Genomic DNA, 20310 nt, shown 5'->3' with positions numbered 1-20310 from the left:
GCTCAGGACCTGACCAGCCAGGTGCCCCTCTACCCCCAGGCAGCTGCCTGTTCTAGACAGCTGGGTTGGAGGCAACACAAACAGCAGCAGCCAGGGGCAGTGGCAGGTAGATTTTATTGGTCTGGGACACATGGAAGGGAGCCCTCACCCGTGGTGGGGGTGAGGCTGAAGATAGAATCTGGTCACTTGTGGTAGAAACGTGGGTTCTGGCTGTGCTGGATGAAAGGAAGTCGAGGCCCAGGTTGGCTGGTGGCTGCGAAGCCCGACTGGTAGTGGTAATGACATGAAGACTTTCGTCAGTGTGCATACTCTCCCTTCTTCCACTTCAATAACCTTACTGGTATCCACCCTCAAAAAGAAAGGGAAAACTGGGGGGGGGGGGGCACCACCTGTCCTACCCAGTCCAGTCTTCCTGGTAGCGATTCTGACCATTTGATTACCATCCTCACCTTTCCTGCTGGCTGCATCTGCACAGGAAGCTGGGGGGAGGCAAGGAGTCCAGGGGCTGGGTGCAGAGCCTGGGGGTGCATGGGGCGCAGGGAGGACTAGGAAAGAACAAAGTTGGGTCCTGAGGCAGCCTGGGCCTCTCCTTGGCATAGTCCTTACCCTGGCCTCCCATGGTTCCACACTTACTGAGTCAGAGAAGCCAGTCTGCTGGTTAGCATGTTCCATCTGCTTTTGCAAGGACAGGGCACCCCCAGGTTGGAGAAACCCTAAAGGGGTTTGTGAAACGAACAGAAGAGAATGAAAATAGGACAGGGAGGAAGAGAAGACTCATGGAGCTGGGTCTCCTGTATGGGGTGTTATCACCTGTCTGGGTGGGCTGAAAGTGGCCGTGCACGGCATAGGGCTGTGGCTGTGGCTGAGACAGGTACTGTACTGCAGGAAACGCTGAAGGTGCTGAGAAAAGCAGGCACGGCCATTAAAACCTCCTTTTATTCCATTTATAACGGTCCTCCCTCTGGGCCTCCCTCTTCCCACCACTCACCTCTAAGCTGCTGACTGGGACTATAGGCTGGCTGTGTGGGCCCATAATGAGGTGGGGGCTGAGCAGTCCCATAGGCACCTCCTGGGCTGCTTTGGAATTGCCCATGCTCTGGTGTCCCTGCAAAAGCAGCTGCTGAGCCCACGTAGTGTCGGGTCTAAAGAGGGAGGGTGAGAACTCACTGCCCGTCAACCCCTTGAAAGCAGATGCTCTGACTTGCACATATCTCTCTAGGTCCCATTTCCCCCCACAGCGCTTAATACGTTCATGATTCCAATACTGGTAGTGCAGATACACAGGTCTGGCTGAAAGAAGCAACAGGGAAAAGTAATGGCTACACACCCAACCCTACCCCACTCACAGTAAGCACTTGCGGTCCAAACATCTGTTTGGCTCTGTCAGCTGCCATGAGGGTACCTGGGCGATTGTGTCCTCCAGGGCTCCCTAGAAAGGGATAGGTGCTTCGTGATGCTGCAATGGGAGGCTGCACCCTCAGGAGGGCTCATTCTGTCCCATGGCTTTTTTTGTCCTCACCCTGCATGCTGAGGAGGTGCGTTCCCGTATGAACAGTCAAGCTCTGCTGATACGCAGCTGATGTTAGAGTGGTCAGGTCGCTGGAGTGAAAGGAAGGTCAAAGTCAAGGACAGGTTCCCCGTTAAACTGATCTTTGGTTACCTGACCCAGTTCCATTTTTGTCCCAATTTTATTTTCAGCTATCAGAACCCACCTCTGCTCCTTTCGTCTCCGTTTTTCTTCCTCATGTAAGACCTTCTTGAGCTGCAGGAAAAGCTGGTGCTTCTCTTCCTGTAGGGCCAAAAGCTTCTCCTGCAACTTCAGAATCTGGAAGTGGAGGATAGAGAAGATGATGAAGGCAGGAAAGCCAAGACAAGAATGCAGAGCTGGGAGGGACCGAGGAACTGCTTACTTGTTCCTTAGTCTCCTCTAGTGACATTCTCTCTTCCATCTCCTTCTTCTTCCGCCTCTCCTGCTCTTCCTTCATCTTCTGTTCCATCATCTTGTCCACCTCTTCTTCCTCTGGAGGAAAAGTAGAGCAGAATAGGGGAAGTGGCAGGGTGATTAAAATAGGAAAAAGGTAGACAGTAAGAGCCAGCAGAATTAGGTTATCCCAGCGCTACGGTATGCCCTAAGTAATAGCGCTTTCCCCCTTGAGGACACAGGTTTCCCCATCGCTGCAACAGAGGACAGGGAGACGAAGGTTTTATTAGGTGCTCTCCAAGGTCCTTCCCGGCTCAAGAGTTCTGGAGCACAGACCCGACCTCTGGACACAGCGGGGCTGCGCGTCCCTCCTCCAGCCCCGGCGCCGGCACCCGGGGCTGCGCGTGGGTGAAGTCGGCCCCGGGCTGGTGGTGTCTCCCCGGCCCGTGGGCCCGCCCGCTCTAGCCCCAGCTCACCCTGCCGCTTGCGCTCCCGCTCCATCATGATGTGCCGGTGCAGCGCCCTGGCCATGGCGTTGGAAAGCTTGGGGCGCTCCAGGAGCGCGGGCATGGTGCCGCCGGGGACGCTCGGGCCGTGGGCGCCCGGCTCTGTCACTGACTGCCAGACCTCGGACGGGGCCTGCGGGGAGGCGGGCGCTCAGGGGACCGCGCCCGGCCGAGGGGAAGCCCGCCCGGCCGCCGGCCGCCGGCCGCCCGCCGCCCCGGTCACGTGTCCCCGGCGCCTAGCCGGCCCGGCCGCAGCCACGGCTCGGCCGCGTGCCCGGGCGACGCCAGGGGTTCCAGCCTCGGCGCTCCCGCCCCCTGCTCGCCGGCCCCGGGCCCCCGCCCCTCCCTACCCGCCTGCTCTGCGCTTTCTCCGCGGCCTCCTGCGCGCCTCAGCCGCGCACGTCACATCCGGCGACTAGGGCTAGTTCTTCCGGAGTCAAGGGCGCCGCCGGCCGCGCGGCTGGGGAGGAGAACGGGCGGAGACGCCGAACGACGGGTGCCCGTGGCGTCCAAACCCTCCCTGGCGGCGGCCCCGGGCCGGTCGTGAGAGGCTGTCGTCACTGCGGACGACCCGGAGCCCTCTACTTCGCGGGGCCCGGTGCACTGCGAGCAGCCCGAGGGCCGGGGCTCCGCCGAGAGGGGCGCGCAACAGAGAGGCCGAGGCGGGGTCTCGGAGACGGTGTTTATTGGCGCCTTAGAAATCTGAGCCAGTAACAACTGTACAGACGGTTCCCATCTTACCTCCCCCGCCCTTCCCCACTCCCGCCCGACGGCCCCCCGAAAAAGCAGCTTCATGTGGGGCACAGGGAGAGACTCCTGGGATTCACAGTAACCAGAAAAAAAACGGAAATAAATTAAGTCATATGAGGAGAGGAGTGACAGGGAGTCTTGTTCCCCAAATCAGTGCATGAAGAGGGGTACCCAGGGCCTGCAGAGGGATGTTCTGGCCCCCTGGACATGGAGATGTGCTCCACTTCCTTCCCACCCAAACCCGAGCCTGCCTACACGCTCCTGCGCACCTGCCAAGACTGAGCACGGTGCATGCCACGGGTCACTGGAATGAGGTGGAGGCAGCCGTCACCCGGAGTCCCTGGGCCCAGGGCCCAACTGTGCTTGTAGTAGTGGGGTATCACCCCTCATTCCACCCGTACCAGCAGGGCATAGAGGAGTGTGGCTCCTTTTTCCTTGGTTACCCACTCCAGTTCAGATGGCCTGAAGTGAGGGTCAGGAGGCTCTTGGAGGGCAGCAGAGGGCGGCCCAGGGGTGTAGGAGCCTGGGCGCACACACACCTGGAACGCCACCTGGGCCTGGTGTGTCCGCTGGGATTTGGGGTCCCGGAATCTGTCAGGCAAAAGACAGGGGAGTGAGACCTCTGACCCCCATCACCTCAACCCTTGTGTACTCGGCTCCAACCTGGTCTTGCTGTCCCTAAAATACTCCCACCTTAGGGACTAACTGTTCTTGATACTAAAATCTGTCTCCCAATACCTGTTTGGCTAACAGTGGGCATCTTCCCTTGTCCTGGGAGTCATTGCCAGCCCACCGGAAAGGCTCAACTTCCCTGCTTCTGCCTGTGCCCTCTTTCAGGTCTTCTTTCTTCAAGTCCTCCTGAAATCTCACCTTCTGAATGATGCTGCCCTGACCACCCACCCCAACAGCACTTCTGGTCCACTTCGCCCCACTCTTCTTTTCCATAGTACTTACCACCTTTAAAAACACTAAATACTTATTATACATAAACACATTCTAGGGATAAAGACAAATTCCCCAAGAGAAAGGTTCCTTTCGTTCACAAGGCAGCACAAAGTTAAGTGCTATCTGTTCAATGAATGAATGAAAAAAAGGAACTTTCAGGTGACTGATGAACTGAGCAAGACAAGGTAGAGACAGGGGAGGGCAAGTCATGGAGACCAAGTGGCCCTGGGGCTCCCTCTTGGTCTGAACTCCCAGCCCTCCCGCATACTCACTGCACTTTAGATGCCAGGGTCTCGTCCCCAGCATACTGAAGGGAGGGGGAAAGCAGCACCGGAGGGGGCTGCTCCTCCCGAGGAGGTGCACAGTTCTCGCCAGGCTCCTCGAACCCCACCCCAGGCTCTCCCTTCAAGGGCCGGCAGCTCAGGATGGAGGCAGTGCCTGTGGGGACATCTGGGTCAGGGCAGCCCTTTTCATTCCTTCCATGGACCACAGGCCCAGCCTGCCCCACCTCTGCCTGTTCCACAGTACCTGCTCCCAGCTCCCCTCGGTCCAGCACCCTTCGTACAGCCGCCACGTTGCTCCCATGATAAGCCATGTGCCACTTCTTGGACAGTGTCCCAGCCTCCAGGTGGGGATTTACCCTGGGAGATGGACAGATGGGGCAGAGCAATGTTACTGGCTTCCCAAGATCACCTCTGGACAGAAAGTCCTATACTTCTTCCAAGCACCCTTGTGGGGCCCGCCTTTCTCACGGGAGCAGTGAACAGTAAGGGGGATGTGTGACCCTACCCACAAGTACCTGAGGTTGAACCTGCACCAGCCAAAGGGCAGGGCATACTCCTGGGGGGGCTCTCCTCGGCGCCTGTGGGCCTCATCCCCTCGAAGCTTCCGGCAAGACTCACAGTAGCACAAGCTGCGCTTGGGCGGAGGCATGAAATAATCCTCTGCAGAAAAGCATGTAGCAGGCTTGATGCTGTGGTTCCTGCCCGGGGTCCCAACCACGCTGGCTCCTCCCGACCAGTCTCTGGGGCTCAGGACATGGCCCTGGACTGGCCTGGGAATGAGGCGGATTCAGGCAGGGATTGGGGACTCACCAGGAAGCAGCAGCAGCTCTTGGAAACGGGCGCAAAGGGCATGGTACTCGCAGCTCTTTAGAGGGCTAGCAGCCGGGGGTGGCCCCCAGCATACACTCTCCTTGATACCTGAGGGAGCAGAGGTGAAATCGGTCACAGGAGCAGGGGCTCCATGTGTGGGTGGGTGTGGATGTCAGAGCCTAGTCCCTTCGGGCTGCCTCACCGTCTACCATGTCAGCTTTCTCCATGTCCCCTTGGGTTGGAGCACCCTTGCCACTGGCAGCCCCTGGTTCAGGGCTCACGATTGTCACCTGCAGGGGAGAAAGGTGGTCAGCAGAGCCTGGGCAGCCCCTGGGCCTGCTGAGGCCCTTCTCTGACCACAGCCCGCCCCTCACCCCGACAGCCCAGTCTCCCAAACACCCCCCATTGCCACTGACCTGCTCGCACTGCCCATAGAGGTCCACGAGCGCATGGCAGGGCTGGGGGACATCTGTCACAGCCACCCCCTGGTCCACTCCATTGACATGGAGGTGCAGCCCCCCGGAGCTGTCCAGCCGCAGTCCTAGGATAGTGCCTTCAGGACACGTGTCCAGATTTGGCCCAAACTTCTCACAGATCTGGGAGGAGAGACCTGCTGTCTTCCAGAAACCAGCCTCCACCAGCAGTCCCCGCCTCTGCTCACCTGCAGTGCCAGTCCCTGGGCTTGCCTCCATGCTGCCCCTCACTTCAGTGATCTTCCATCCCCCAACTGTGACATTCTCAATAGCAGGGACAGAGGAAGGGGTCAGCAGTTAACGACACTCCTGCCCTTGCCCGCCCAATATAGGGCCAGGCCCAGAGACAGTCCCTCTTTGTTCCTGCGGTCCTACGTCCAGAGCTAAGGGTCCAACTTCCCCCTTTTGCCCAGCCCTCTCCCTTCTCTCTAGCTCCCTCCTCACCTTGAGACCGTTATGGAAGACCCCACGGCCCCGCAACAGCCAGACTGCCCGTTTGAGGGCACAGGCAGAAGCAGGGAAGTTGAGCCTCTCTGGTGGGCAGGTGATGACCCCCAGGACAAGGGAAGATGTCCACTGTCGGTTCAGGAAATCTATCCGCACCTGGGGGAGATGGCAACTATTTCCCAGTCAGGGCCTCCTGGGATGAGGTCACCCACCAAACAGAAGCAGGGTCCTCACCCACCAGGGAGGGAAGACTGCAGCTCCCTGCGACACTGCCCCTGCTCAGGCTTGGAGGGACCGGAAGCTACACATTCAGTTGTTTCCTTCCCTTTGGGCCTTGGTCTTGCTGTTGCCTCTGCAGGGACCCTCATCCCCAGGGGCTTCCTTCACCTGGCTAACCTTGACATATCCTTCACCTTGCAGCAGAAAGGACCCTCCTCCTTCCCTGTTCCCACACCTAGGATCAGGCATCGCCTCTGGGCTCCCCCAGCACCTCCCCACTGCTTCCCACGCCACAGCCCTTAGCGCTCCAGAGGGTAACTTTGTGGCAACTGATCTGCAACCCCCCCGATAGAGTGTGAACGAAAGCCCAGGAAATTCACCCAAGGGGTTTGCCTGTCACTTCTCCCGCAACCTGGAAAGGGCTTTCTCCAGGAAGGTTGGCTCTAGGTCACCTGGAGCCAAAGGAACAGGGGTACAGAAGCAAGGCCCACCTGGACTAGCAGCTGGGGCACCAGGGGCTGGTTGATGACCACGATGCCCTGATTGTAGCTGGCCACTCGCGTGGCTGTACGGTTCCCATTGGATAAAAGGATGTTCTTCCCATGGTTCTCCAGGAACTCAAGGGCTGTGGGCAGAATGGCCACCTGATTCTGGCCCTGGTATGGAGAAGAGACTGAGCTGCTAGGGTGGCTGAGGCCGCGCCTGACCCATCTCCCTTGGGTTTACACTGAGCTCGGGCATGAACCTATGCCTATCCATGGTGACCTGGATCAGAGACACCCATGGCCACCAACCACCCATCCCTGAGCCCCGCAGGCCCTGCTGCAGCTTCTTACTCCCAGGCCATGCTCCTCGCCCTCCTCGTCCTCCTCGCCCTCACTGCCGGTATCCGAACTGGGGGAAGGAGGCTGGGTGCCTTCTGGCTCCTCCAGCCTCGTGGAGCTGACAATAGACACGCTTCGAACCGGCCCGTACAGATCCAACACAGCCCACACGTTCTGGGGGCACACAGGGCACCGGAAGTCAGAGGTCAACAGTAACACTCACCCCACTCCCAAACCCCAAGGAAAGCCTTAGGTCTACCTTGGCAATGCCAGTGGCAGCCGGTCCCATGTCCTCTCCATCTACCAGGATGTGCATTGTATCATCTGCCCCCCGACGGATGCCCACACGGCTCCCCACCTAGGACCAAGGTGGGGCCAGGATAGATGCTCAGTCCACTTCTCTCTACCAGCCCCAGCCCCACCCCCAAAGCCAGATGCTTCACCCCCAGCCTCTCGAGGTTCCGGCCATAGTTCATCCTCTGGAGCTGCCCATCGCGCCTCACTTCACAGCTGGACACCATCCAGGTGGTCTTAGTCCGGAGCTCTGGCAGGGAGGGAGGCAGCCCTGGGCCGCCTCCCGCTCCAGCCCCCATCTCCCCTGGTGGCAGGGTGGTCAGCCCTAGCCTGAGGGAACCTGCCCACTTCTCATCCAGCTCTTCCACTTTCACCTGGAAAAGAGAACCACATTAGGTGGCACTAGCTGGGGGCATAAGGGTAGAAGCAGTCTGTCACACCTCCACAGCCCACCTCAAAGACTTCTTCAGCCTTGAGCTCCTTAGTGCTGAAAACCAGGCCATGAGCATAGCCAGCCGCACGCACTGCCCTTGTGCCATCCTCCTCAAGGGTAACATTCTTGCCACAAGTACTGTGGAAGCGGTGGGCTACACCAGCCACTGTGGAAAGAGGGCACCAGAGGAAGGAGTAGGAGTGGGCCAGCAAGCTTCAGTCAAGAAACTGACACAAGACAGAGCATAGATTTCAGGTCAAACAGGAAGCGGATATAAGGCCCCATTTGCCTTTACTCCTTCAGAACCTCTTGACACTTCTGTTGGTCAGAAGAAGAGTCCCTCTCGAGCCTGACATGCCCAGTGTTATAGGCTCAACTGTGTCCCCGAAAAATATGTGTTGTAAATTGTAATCTCTAAGCCTGTGGCTATGATTCCACTTGGGAATGGGTTGTCTTTGTTACGCTAATAAGACAGAATTAGCGTAGGGTGTGTTCTGAGTTAATCTCTTCTGAGGTATAAAAGAGATTAAACAAGTGAAGAAGAGATAAGAAAGAAAAATGCCAAGCCATATGAAGACCACCCTGGAGCAGAAGCTAAGAGACAAGGACCTTCCTCCAGAGCTGACAAAGACAGAAAGCCTTCCCCTAAAGCCAGCACCCTGAATTCGAACTTCTAGCCTCCTAAACTATGAGAAGATGAATTTGTTAAGACCATCCATCTGCGGTATTTCTGTTACAACAACACTAGGTAACTAAGACACCCAGTTTATGATATCCTGGCCCCTTGGTGGCAGGAGAGTGTTACGACTCTGTACGCCAGGAATAACTGATTCCCGCCCTTGACCATTTCCCACTCTGGCTTGTTCCCTCCCTTTAGCCTGCAGCCCCCACAGCCAGCCTGTCTGCAAGCAGATTCCCTGCCCTGAATGCACTCCACCAAATCCCACAACAGACAAACCCAGCCCTCCCCGCCTCCCTCCCTCCCTGCTGGTGGAACCTGGGGAGTGCAGGGGGAATGACTTCTCAGTGGCGGTGTTGCTGGTCGCCAGGCTATTGTCCATGGGGCCGGTGGCATTGGTGATGGACACTTGGACACACTGGCCATACAGATCCACTACTGCATACACCTCTGGGTGGAAAAAGGAGCAGTCTGAAGCCCAACAGCCTGGGGTAAAGTAGACTGAAGGTGGCCGGTCGAAAGCCACAGAGTAGTCACCTTTACCCGGAGGCAAGCCTGAGCAGGCGGCGCCTTGGTCCTGGCCATTGATGAAGTAGTGCAGATCACCCTTTGCAGTCCGCATCATGCCGATGCGAGCGCCCGTGCCCAGCGCATCCAGGTCGCATCCATAGTTATTGCGCATCGTGTTACCATCTTGCATGATGGCTGTGCCACTAGGAGATGGCAGAAGGGGTGGATCAGCCTCCCAGCTTCATCCCACACAGGCCCCTGCCCAGTCTCTGCCTGTCAGAACCTTGGCTTGGGGTCTTGATCTGGGTCAGAAGCCCATTCCTATCTCCTTCATTTCTGAGATCACCCCAGGGAAAAGTAGGAACTACCCTACAAGGAAGGAGGGGTGTGGCCCCTACAGGGCTGGGGGGCTTACCAGAACTGAAGGGAGGGAGCAGCCCGATCCCCCATGGCCACCAGAGGCCCCAAACCCTGATTCCCTCACACACAGCTCCACCTAGCCCAGCCATTCCCAAAAGCAGGCAACGCAACCTCAGCATCCATGTATCATAGTCAATGTCTGTCATAGTGTTGGGAAATTCAAGGTCTTCAGGCCGAATAGCAGTCACTCCTAGGAGAAGACAAAAGGAGGTTAGGGCTGATCCCCCAGCCACAGGCTTCCAGCAGCCCACCCCCTCCCCACCCCGCCACAAACACACACACAGACGCCCCTCACCAGCCTCAATGGAGCCTGACCAGCGGTCCACCATCTTCTGAATGACAATTTCAAACAGCTCTCCATCCCGCAGGGCTCTGCCACAGAGCGTGGTGATCAGAGAAGGCCTGCCTGGGTAGCCGAGGCTGGGCAGTAGGAAAGTAGGAACACGAAGCCCAGACACTGACCGGTTGGAAATGACGATGGCGTCATTGAACTCGCTGCGGCAGTTGTGACGGAGCGCGGTGCGGCCCCCATTCGTGATGACCGCGTTACTGCCATGCAACTGGTGGAAGCGCAGGTCGGAGCCCCCGGCCCCTGATGATGGGGAGCTCGGGGACGTCTGGTTGTTTCCCTCAGGGAGTGGCTCAGAGACTGGAGGCACCTCTGCAAGAGTGGATACTAACCATTAGGTATACAGGTGTTTCCAAGGCCTCCCAAGGCCACCCCAGCTCCCTGTCCCGGCCCAGCCCGGCCCTCACCCACGTCGTCCACAATGGTGGCCTGGGCCGCCTGGCCATAGAGATCCACGACAGCATAGACGCCTGGGGGCACATTCCAGGCCGCAGGGCCCTGGGTCATCCCATTGACAAAGAAGTGGAGAGTCCCGTCCTCCCGCCGCACCACGCCCACCGTGTCCCCTGCCTTGGAAGAAGGGGGGCTGCAGTGAGGAGTCAGGCAGAGCCCCGGCCTGGGCTGGTCCTGCACCAGCTCTGCTCACCTACTGCCCCCACCACGCCACCTGGTGCAGCACCCACGCTCCCACCTTGAGGCGGTCCAGGTTGTGCCCATATTCATCCAGAATGGTGGTCCCATTGTGCATCACCCCATTCCCGGTCATCATCCAGGTCCCTAGAGGGATAAGCAGTGGCGGAGGAACATGAGGGGGAAGGCAGGTCTCCCTCCTTTGAAGACAGTCCCTACCTCACTGCCCTGAGCCCAGATAACCGAGCTTGTCTTTTTTCTGACAGAGGGCTTTCTTACCTGAGCAAGGCAAGAAAACTGCAGTTCCCAAGTCAGTCACGGGCCCTGGCCATGTGGCACTCGCCAGCCACTGAATTAAGTCGTCACAAATGTGACAAGTGAACAAAGGGCTAGAGAACAATGCCAGGGCTGCGGGGACAGCGTCCTCCCTGGGACCCCACCTGGGCCGCCCTCCCTGGGAGCTCACCAGAGCGCAGGTTGGTCATGGTGGAGGGCAACTGGAGGTAGGCAGGATTGTGGGTGGTGACACCAATCTCGATGGAGCCAGCCCATTTGTCCACCATCTTGTCGATGCGCACCTGGAACACCTCACCATCCCGCAGGGCCCTGCTGCTCAGCACCACGCCGTGATTGAAGTCATCGGTGGCACTGAGGGCAGAGAAAGCGGGCACTCAGACCCCTGACACACACTCTAAGCATGCCAAGCCTTCACCCAGTGATGCCTGCCCAGCCCCCACTGCCCCACGTCAACCAGTTAAACTTCACCCCCAGGAGGCTCCCCCTTTCTGTAAAGGATTCCCCAGACCACTTCCCTCTGCTTCCCACTCCCCAACACTCCCCCAAACACATTAGAGCCCCTTCTGCAAGCTTCTCCCCACCCCATGGGCCATACTGGGGCCTCAGGGCAGTGCGTCCCTCGTGGGTGATGGCTGCCTTCTGACCACAGTTGGGATGGAAAAGCAGGCGCTCAGGTTCTGCCTGGGCAGCCGGAGCAGCACGGCGGAGCGCACCCTCAGGGGACAGCGCCCGCAAGATGGCATTGTTCCGGCGCAGACGATCACTGTGGTTGTTATTATGGACAATGGTCACCTTCACTGCCATCCCATACAAGTCCACCACACCATATACCACCGGGGGTGTCAGTGGGGTAGCCACACCTGTAGGGACAAAAGACGGGGATGGCAGGGTTGGGGGGAAGGGGAAGTAAGACAGGAGGAAGGTGTACCGACCCCAGTCCCCACCCTACCCCCAAAAGCCCTGGTCCAGCAGCCCTCTTTGGGCTTTCTCTTACCCTGATCGATGCCATTAATAAAAAAGTGCAGGGCAGAGTTGGACTTCCTTGTGAGACCAATGTGGTCGCCCTCCTGTTCAAAGCAGAAAAATAACCGGGTGTGGAACCTATCCGTAGGCAACGCATAGACTTGCCCTAGGGACCACAAGAGCAGAGTGGCCCTGGAGTCTTCCCACCACCCCATTCCACAAGGAAATTGCTCCAAAAAGTGTTCACATAGTCTCAGACCACCCTGGAACATACACAGGGCAGGCCCAGGTCCCCATTTCCTGGACACGACAATTATACATTTATCTAACGCTCAGTAATATGCACCACACGCTGAGTTAAACCATTTTACAGACGTTTCCAGACAATCTATAAAATAAACGCTACAGGGAAACCTGTGAGAGCTGGAACTCGACGGGACTGCCTTGCTTTTTCGAGTCTCACGGGTTTTTCTCCTTTGATGGAATGCAATCTTAGCATATTCCCATGTCCATTAATTGAAAATCTTTGAGTTTTCCTTCTCTCACAGGCTTCTGCCTTACACAAGTTCTGGCTTTATCGTTTGTACTGTATTAATATTCTCATTTTAAAGACTAAAGAAAAAAATACTAAGAAGAATAAGCTTTTTGCCTCCGGTCACCACCACAAATGGTAAGACAGTAAGATGAAGTGAACCCATCTGAGTCCAAGATCTGAGTGCCTGACTGTCGGGCAACCTGCCTTCTCAGAAGGAACCTTCGGGCAAAAGACAAAGGGACTTGCTTTAGGTCACAGATGAGCCCATGGTACCAAGGCAGGGATACAGAGTACCCATGGCTCCCTGGAGACAGGCTGGGGGCTCGGGGCCCACCCTCACCTGCAACTCATCCAGGCTGAACTCACAGTACTCTCGGCGGGTGCCCTTGCCATTGGTTAGGATCCCACAGCCACTCATCATGATGGTGCCTAGGTGAAGGTGGACACTCTGGTTAGGGTGAGGGCTTCCTTCTCCTCAACAACCCCCAGGCCCATGCCCCCACCCTTATCTGAGGCTGTACCTGACTGGAGGTTCGTCATGGTAGCCGGGTACTCCAAGCTATTGGGGTTGTGAGTGGTGACGCCAATCTCGATGGAGCCCGACCACTTGTCTACAAGCTTGTCAATGCGGATCTTTAGTGGAGTTATACCAAAGGGAGGTCGGGGAATATAAACGGAGAGAAGAGACCCTCAGCTTTCAGATCTCTGCTAGGCCCCACCCTCCCAGCATCAAGGACAGAGTGTCCATCTTTAGCTAATTGGCTGGGAACCCAATCAGACCCCAGGATCTTACACACCTCAAACATCTCATTGTCCCGAAGGGGGCGGTTAGTCATGACAACCCCATTGTTGAATTCGTCCAGGGGCCGCCGGCGCTCAGCCGTCTTATTATTGTTGCTCAGTTTGATCAGGGTCCCACACTTCTCATGAAAGAGCAGAGCATCATTGGAAGTGAGGATAGGTGAGGTGGCAGCACAGCTGGACCCCGGCCCTTCCTCTGCTGGTGGGGAGCTCAGGTTCACATTCAGGAGCCCCCCGTTGTAGGCAGAGAGGATGGCGTTGCTCACCACCTCTGAGAGCTCCATGCTGGCAAAGTCTACGACATAGAGGAAAGAAACGGAAATGAGGCTTAGCGTGTTCTCCCTACCAATCTCGTGAGTTCCCTCCCAAACTCTCCCTGAGATCTTACCCTTGTCCACCTCACTTCCCGTTCCCCTTCCCAGGGCCTCCCCAAGCCCTCACCATTATGCGACTCAAGGTTCTTAGGAAACGTCTCTGGCCGGGCCTGCGCTGGGGACACCATGAAGGCTGGGGACCAGGTGGGAATAAGGGGAATAAGGGTTCATCCTCTGCTTCAAGGCCCACAGCCAGGAGACCCCTCCTGTAGCTCCTGTTCTCCCCTTCAACAACTAGGAAGTCAGAGCGACCCTGTCCACACCCAGCCCCATATTTTATGGCATCTCCCCTAGTCCTTCAGCCATTCCGTCTGCCCCCAGCCCTCCACCAACACCCCAGCTGTGTTCTCACCTTCATCCCCAGAGGCCCCCTGCTCAGCCAAGGCAGAATCTTCAGGGGGCGCAGAGGGCTCGAGGGGAGGCATGGGGGTGGGAGTAGGGGGGCTGAAGCCTGGCTCAGAGGGTAGCACAGTGATCTGGGTGCACTTGCCATAAAGGTCCACAACAGCCCAGACTCGAACAGGCAGGCCTGTGGCAGCCACACCACAATCCCGCCCATTCACCCAGAGCCGCAGCTCCCCAGCCGCTGTGCGCTCCACACCCACACGGTCCCCTTCACCAAGCTGGTCCAGGTCCTGACCATACTCCTCCAGTACAGAGCGTCCATCCCGCAGCACCGAGCAGCCTGACACTACCCACGAGCCCCCCTTCAGCCCCGTGGCACTGCTTGGGAAGTCCAGGACACTGGGGTCCAGTGCCGTCACCCCGATCTCAATAGAGCCACTCCAGGAGTTGACCTGTGATGGAAGGGTGGGGAGTGGAGAAAAGCTCAGAATGGGACACCAGTGGGTCTCCCACCACCAAGAAGCCACATTCCACAGGCCACTACATCTTCCTCTTCTCATCTCTCAGACTCTTCCTTTCTCTCTCTGAAACACTAATCCAGAGACAAAAACAAGTCTTTTTCTGGTCTGTCTCACGACTGTTTGGGCTGCTCATCCCTATCCTATCCTCAGATCCTCAGCATCTACCACACGGTTCCTTTCCCCACCTGGCTGTCTGAATTTCCTGGCTTCAGCCCCTGGTCTCCTCTAACTTCCCTGGTTTCTGGGGCCCCTCAACCACCCAAATGCACAGCTTCCCTGCCCCTCTCCCTTATCTATCACTCTCTACCCCAGGGCCAAATTCTCTCCCAGGCTTTCTGACTCCACCCAATTCACTCTCCTCCCAAATTCTATCTCTGGGAGCACACACACCTCCCTCATCCAACTTTCAGGCCATTTCTGGATTTGTCCTTTCCTTGGTATCTCTCTTCTCCCACCACATCTCGGACACCTCTCCAGCCTCATCACCCAAGCAATTGTTCCAGGAGGCCTATTCCCCAGCCATTCTACTGATGAGCCCGTGTCTTCTGCGTCTCTTTCTCCTTCAGACTGCATGTTTCTGCTTTATGATCCTATCCTGCCCGTCACCTGGTGTCCTACGATCTGTCGATTCCCTCTCGGTACCCGGCTGTGGGCTCCCCCCAGCTGCCCTACCCCGTGTTCTTCTGGTGCCCTCCTATCACTCTCAGCCTCTCGGTTCCACGGCCCCGGCTCCGCACCTTGCGGTCGATGCGGACAGTGAAGACGCGTCCATCGCGCAAGGGTTCCCGGCTCAATACCAGCCCGTGGTTAAACTCCTGGCCCGGCTGCTGCCGTCGCGCTGTGCGCCCACAGGCCGACAGGCTCACCAAGCGCCCGGTGCGCGGGTGTAGCTCCCCGCCACTGCCGAGGCCCCCGGTGGACCCCGGTCCTGGGCCACTCCCGCCGGGACCCCCACCCCCGCCCGGCCCCGGCCCGGGGCCTCCCCCAGAGCCCCCACTCCCACCCGACCCCGCCGCCATCGCCGCTGACACCGGGGCCGCGCGACAGCCGCGCTTGGCGGCGCCGTGGCAACCGCGGTGGACCGATAGCCTGAGGGAATAGAACCGGGGGCGGGAGCCAGGTGTGCTTTACGGCACTGCCGGGCAACGCAGCGTCCCGGGCTAGGGAACTAATGACTACCACGGTGGGAACAGAAGGGCGACGGGGTCGGGCGGGTCTGCTTTACGGCACGGCAGGGAAACAGTGCGGCTCCGAGCAGGGCAAAGATTTAAGCAGGGAATTTTTGCGACAGTGGAAGGACGAAACGATGCCTCAGGTATCTTTACGACGGAGGGGGTTCCGGCGTCCACTTTGTTTTACGACAGAGGCACCGACGACCCCGACGTCGTTGAGGGAAGAGACACCTCGAAACACCCGCTTTACGGCAAGAGTAGGAGGTTTCTTCTTTCACGCTACACGCTTTAAAGCTGTGTGAGCGGCACTTGTAGAAGCGGGGAGAAGCGGCGGCTTTGTAAATGAAAGTCTCTGCCCTCCACGCTTCCGAGACTGGAAGTGGCTTGCGACACTGTCGCACTTCTCCTAGCTTGCCTCACGCCTCTCGTGAAAGGCAGAGCTTTTGGGGAAAAAAGCTCGCAGATGTTTTAATCCAATTCAACAAAAATCTTAGATTTAAAAGCCACGAATAAAGAATCCAAAGAAACTTCGTTAGGCAGTTTGGAGCAACGGTGCAGATGGTTCCCAAAAATCCCCCAGACCTGTTCGCAAACCCCCAGCCCAACTCTCCGATACTCGCGCTAAGGGTGAGGGACTGTGACGTCACAATTCAGGCTTCTTGCTCCCCAGCAAGGCCTCGAAACTATGATTGGCTGATTCGGACGTGGGCAGTGAAGGGGAAGAAGGGCGGGAACAAACACGAGAGACAAAGAAAGAATACAGAGAGGACTAGGAAGGGAGGGGCGAACAGCGGGGCTTCCAGCCCGAGGTCGCGCTACAGGGTCTTGATAACGCCCACAGGGGCTCCTGGGAGCAGAGGGATTGGGGACCAAGGCCTGTGCCCAAGTACCGCCGGCCCATCGCGTTGGGGTTGGGGTCTCGGGGGCGGGGCTATGTGGGGCAGAGAGGCGGGGCCGGGGTAGCTGAGAGTGGCCCCCAGGTGGGGTCATGGAGAAGCCAGAGTCTCTGGGGACCGCTGGCGGCCTCAACGGGGAATCCGCCGGAGTGGCATCCAGGGGCTTGCCCCGAGGGATCCGAGGAGTGGAGGCAGGCGCCGGGTTGCCATCCGGAGTAATCTTGTTGCATGGTTCTGGACCCTCCTTGCACCCCGGGGGAATCGTAGTTCCTAGTTCCGGTTCCAGCCGGTCCCCCGGGGGAGTCCTCGGTTCGGGGCCCAACCAGCACCTCGGGGAGGTTGCGGGCCACAGCCTTGGGTCCGGCACATACCCTGACGGATTCAACACCCCCGGCCCTGGAACCAGCGTATCCGGGGTATCCAGCCCCCGGTCCGGGGGAGCAGGGGCGTACAGCTTGGGGTGCAGTCCGCGTTCCGGGATACCTTGCCCACATTCCTACAACTCCTATGAGGATCGGCCACGCGGCATCCTCAAAAACAACAGCACCGTCTTGATGCAGAAATCCCCCAGTGCGGAGAAGTAAGGGACCCAGAGCAGCTGACCCGCAGTCGGGAGCCGGGAGGGAGGGTTTCTAGACACAGGAGGGGGCGGAGCCAGGAGGGAAGAGGCGGAGTCCTGAAACTCAGGAGTGAGAGTAGATGAAGGGCAATTGGGTGGGAAACCGGAGGTCCTGCGCCTTTGGGGAGAGTAGCAGGGCCCCGGTAAACCCTTGCTACCTAGGTGGTTGTCTTTGGGTCTGACTCCAACCCACCCCCATACCTCTGCCCACTTGGTGCTTATAATTACAACGGGATGCAAGAAAGGATTTTTGAACGAAAGAATGAGGGAGGGGTTTGAGGAGGGGATCACTAAAACATTTCCTCCCCCCCTTTTTTTTTTTCTTGTGCCCCGCTTCGCGCCAACCCCCACCCCCGCTTTTTCACCCCGACCAGGAAAAAGTCTCAGCGCTGGGATGAGATGAATATCCTGGCCACCTATCACCCTGCTGGCAAGGACTATGGATTTATGAAGGTGGATGAGCCCGGCACTCCCTACCACAGGTGCTAAGCTCTCACCCCCAGCTTTTCCTCCCAATTCAAAAGTGGAAGGGGGGGAGGAGGCCAGAGGCAGAGAGGCTCAGGGACGGGCTACTGCCTGATGCCGCCCTCTGCATGGCTTCCGCCTCCTCCGCAGGCTGCAGGACAGGGATGAGGACCTGTCCCCAGGCTCCTCCCACACGGTGACACCTGAGGCGCTGGCAGAGAGGTGAGAGTCCTCCCAGAGATCAGTTGGGGTATGGGGCCTCTTTTTCCAACCCTAAACTCTGGAGTCTTGAGCCAGTTCTGCCTTTTGGCCCCCAGAGTAAGAGGTGCTACAATTCTCATCAGGCCTGACCAAGACCCATCAGGAGGTCCTGCCAGCTTGGCCCTGTCCACCATCTGCCCCCATTGTTCTTTCACTTCAGTATCCCCAACTAGTCTCCCTCTCCTTCAGGTTTGCAACAATGGACAATTTCTGCCCAAAGGTCCTCCAGTACGGTGATAACAGAAGCTCAGGGTCTCCAGACAACTTTTCCAAGACATGTGAGATGAGGGGTAGGGGTTGAATGGGAAGGGAAGGCAGAGTGAGCCTTCAGTGAGAGCTGGCAGGAAAGCCAAGCTCTCACACTGGCTCACAGACTCCAGTGATTTTGACAAGCGCCGCAAGGCCCACTATGATGAAGGGAAGTTCCTCAAGACCCAGAAAGCCCTGCCCTTGGATGATGAGGAAGACAACAGTGGGGGCAGTGCAAATATCAGCAGTGGCAGTCAAGGTGTTATGCTGGATCCAGAGCCCAGGCCTGTGGAGAGAGGCTGGGCAGGAGAATTGGCCAGAGGAGTCAAAGATGAGACTGGCCTAGTGGCCAGGAACCACATCCTGGAAGCCAAGGGTTAGCTTTGAGGGGAGTCGGGGTGCTGAACTCAAGGAAGCTTTAGTCCAGAGCCAGTTCCTCCCTTCCCTACCACAGTCCCTCTTCCCCAGTGGGTATCAGACCCAGAGTCCTGCTGCCTGAGGGGGAGGTAATGCTGGGAGGAGACCCCAGGGCAGATAGGACAGCTGGAGTGGAGTCCCCATTCAGGATAAGATGCCCAGGGAAGGCTGACTGGTGAGGAACAGAAACCCAAGAGAACCATGAGAGATGGAGAGGTTACTAAAGATTCTCTAAAATGGGAGGAGGAAAAGAGAAGTAAGGGAGATGCGATTCTAGGGCTTATACTTCTCTCCTGTGGCGGAGCCTGTAGTGTTGACAGCCAACCTCGGGGCAGGAATACCCCAGGTAGCCATAAGAATCAGATTGATTTGGGTGACTTTGCAGATTCCTCTACCTCCAGAAATCCATCCCCAGCTTTGACCCCTCCTGCATCGGAACAGGAGATCGATCATCAACGCAAGGAATATTACAGCAAAGGAAGATACCTGAGGTCCTGCTCCCACCCGGAGCTTGAGGACACAGAAGATGAGCAGCTGAACAGTGAGAGATGGGCCTGGTCAGGCTGGTGGCAGGGAGCCTGAGACCAACAGCCTGATGTCCCCCAACCCTGCTCCGTGTGGTGCTTCCAGGCTCCACCAGCTTGACCTGGGTGGTTGAAAATCCAACCAGCACTGAGGTCCATCTGCTGGACCATAAAGAGAGCCCCTTTCAGGATCACAAGACCACTGAGAACTCCCTGACAGTGACAGTGACAGTGACATCATCACAGCTGGGCGAGGGCACCGGGCCACCATCACTCTGGGCCTGGTTTCTGGCACATTCCCACTCCCAAGCTCTTGCTCCTTTCAAGCCACTAGTTCAGTAACAGGTAGTAAGATAGGCCTTAAATATCATGGAGCCCGAAGCTGACATTGTATAGGAGAGGAACCAGTGCAGTCCAGAAGGGGTTGGGGCCCCCTCCAGCTTGGCACCAGCCCTTGACTCCACTCTGCCATCCCAGCCCTACTCAATACTACCCTGTCCTCTAAGGACAGTAGATCCCAAATGGTGTCTAGCTGGTGTCAGTGAATGGTGTCCAAGGGGCTGAGCTGGCAAAGCCCAGGGGGCTCAGAGTGGGAACCTGGAAGCAACCGAAGTCCCCCAAACCAGGACGTAAACCAGAGCAAGGGCCAGGGCGGTGCTTGCACCGGCCAGGGAGGTAGAGGGCCTGAGTGGGTAAGTTTGGGGGAGTCTAGGGGGGTTGCAGGGATAAGACCTCATGCCTGTTGCAAGGAAGCCATTAATCCAGCCCCTTCTCTTTCCAGATGAAACCTTGAGGATTCTATGGAGTCAGGAGGAGACCAGACAGTGGAAAGTGTAGCCAGCTCGGGATGGGGTGGGGGCAACTTTTTCTGTCCTCACCACCCTAAGCGTGCACAATAAAGAGAGAACAGCAGGAGTCTGGGTACTGTGAATTGAGTGCCCAGGCTTGGCCTGGTTTCGTTGGCAAGGAGAGGGGAGGAGGAAGGGAAGTTCACACACAGGAAAGCTTGAGCAGGGAGAGCAGAGAAGCAAGCTTGGAGCAGCCCAGGGCCCTGGACTCCACAGAAAGCTAGGAGCCCAAGGAGGCCCAAGCTGCAGTTGGATGGTGTGGACTGGTGTGTTTACTTTAGTCCATCACAAATATACTGGTGTCATTATTAATTCTTACAATAATCCTGGAGGTAGGGGTTCTCATCCCTGGCTTCCAGATGAGGAAACTGAGGAACCAGCGAGCTTGCCCAGGGCTACACAACCTCTGAGTGACAGAACTGGGATCTGCTAGGCTCCAAAACCTCATCCACTAAAGGAGAAGCAGAGAGACTAGGGCCTGGTAGGAAGGTGACAGCAAATAGCCTCTGAGGGCGGGCCTGTGGCTTCT

General features: G+C 57.6%; 3 protein-coding genes across 7 annotated transcripts; 1 reads left to right on the top strand and 2 right to left on the bottom strand.

Moving 5' to 3' along the window:
• Positions 1–97: 97 nt before the first annotated feature.
• On the bottom strand, positions 98–2866 carry GPS2 (G protein pathway suppressor 2). Its single transcript, XM_049859401.1, has 11 exons — positions 2778–2866; positions 2398–2560; positions 1911–2020; positions 1713–1825; positions 1520–1599; positions 1347–1429; positions 989–1142; positions 811–900; positions 634–713; positions 450–545; positions 98–266 (listed from the first exon to the last, which is right to left on the bottom strand). The coding sequence occupies exons 2-11, from the start codon at positions 2489–2491 to the stop codon at positions 183–185; spliced, it is 984 nt and encodes a 327-aa protein (XP_049715358.1). The 5' UTR covers positions 2492–2560; positions 2778–2866; the 3' UTR covers positions 98–182.
• Positions 2867–3207: 341 nt separating this feature from the next.
• NEURL4 (neuralized E3 ubiquitin protein ligase 4) lies at positions 3208–15663 on the bottom strand. Of its 4 annotated transcripts, none has more exons than XM_049859393.1 (29): positions 15068–15663; positions 13817–14261; positions 13532–13597; positions 13087–13385; positions 12811–12922; positions 12630–12718; positions 11786–11858; positions 11387–11651; positions 10961–11142; positions 10556–10641; positions 10272–10434; positions 9978–10176; positions 9811–9887; positions 9627–9705; positions 9123–9298; positions 8904–9035; positions 7927–8072; positions 7623–7847; positions 7439–7537; positions 7192–7353; positions 6847–7011; positions 6134–6292; positions 5633–5812; positions 5419–5506; positions 5217–5324; positions 4922–5066; positions 4651–4763; positions 4395–4560; positions 3209–3768 (listed from the first exon to the last, which is right to left on the bottom strand). In XM_049859393.1, exons 1-29 carry the CDS (start codon positions 15347–15349, stop codon positions 3564–3566), a joined length of 4686 nt encoding a protein of 1561 aa, XP_049715350.1. In that variant the 5' UTR covers positions 15350–15663; the 3' UTR covers positions 3209–3563. The 4 variants fall into 4 exon arrangements, with proteins under 4 accessions (XP_049715353.1, XP_049715350.1, XP_049715351.1 ...); XM_049859394.1 differs by having other exon boundaries at positions 9129–9298; XM_049859395.1 differs by lacking the exon at positions 13532–13597 and having other exon boundaries at positions 9129–9298; positions 15068–15662.
• A 792-nt stretch (positions 15664–16455) lies between these two features.
• On the top strand, positions 16456–20198 carry LOC126062186 (uncharacterized). 2 transcript variants are annotated; one of them, XM_049859399.1, is made up of 7 exons: positions 16456–16978; positions 17392–17499; positions 17633–17704; positions 17933–18021; positions 18117–18368; positions 18795–18950; positions 19715–20198. In XM_049859399.1, exons 1-7 carry the CDS (start codon positions 16491–16493, stop codon positions 19768–19770), a joined length of 1221 nt encoding a protein of 406 aa, XP_049715356.1. In that variant the 5' UTR covers positions 16456–16490; the 3' UTR covers positions 19771–20198. The 2 variants fall into 2 exon arrangements, with proteins under 2 accessions (XP_049715356.1, XP_049715357.1); XM_049859400.1 differs by lacking the exon at positions 18117–18368.
• Positions 20199–20310: the final 112 nt, after the last annotated feature.

Source organism: Elephas maximus, chromosome 19 (genome assembly GCF_024166365.1).
Source record: "Elephas maximus indicus isolate mEleMax1 chromosome 19, mEleMax1 primary haplotype, whole genome shotgun sequence".
NCBI classification, from domain to species: domain Eukaryota; kingdom Metazoa; phylum Chordata; class Mammalia; order Proboscidea; family Elephantidae; genus Elephas; species Elephas maximus.
Note: the sequence above shows the minus strand (reverse complement) of the source record. Positions and strands in the feature narration are given on the sequence as shown.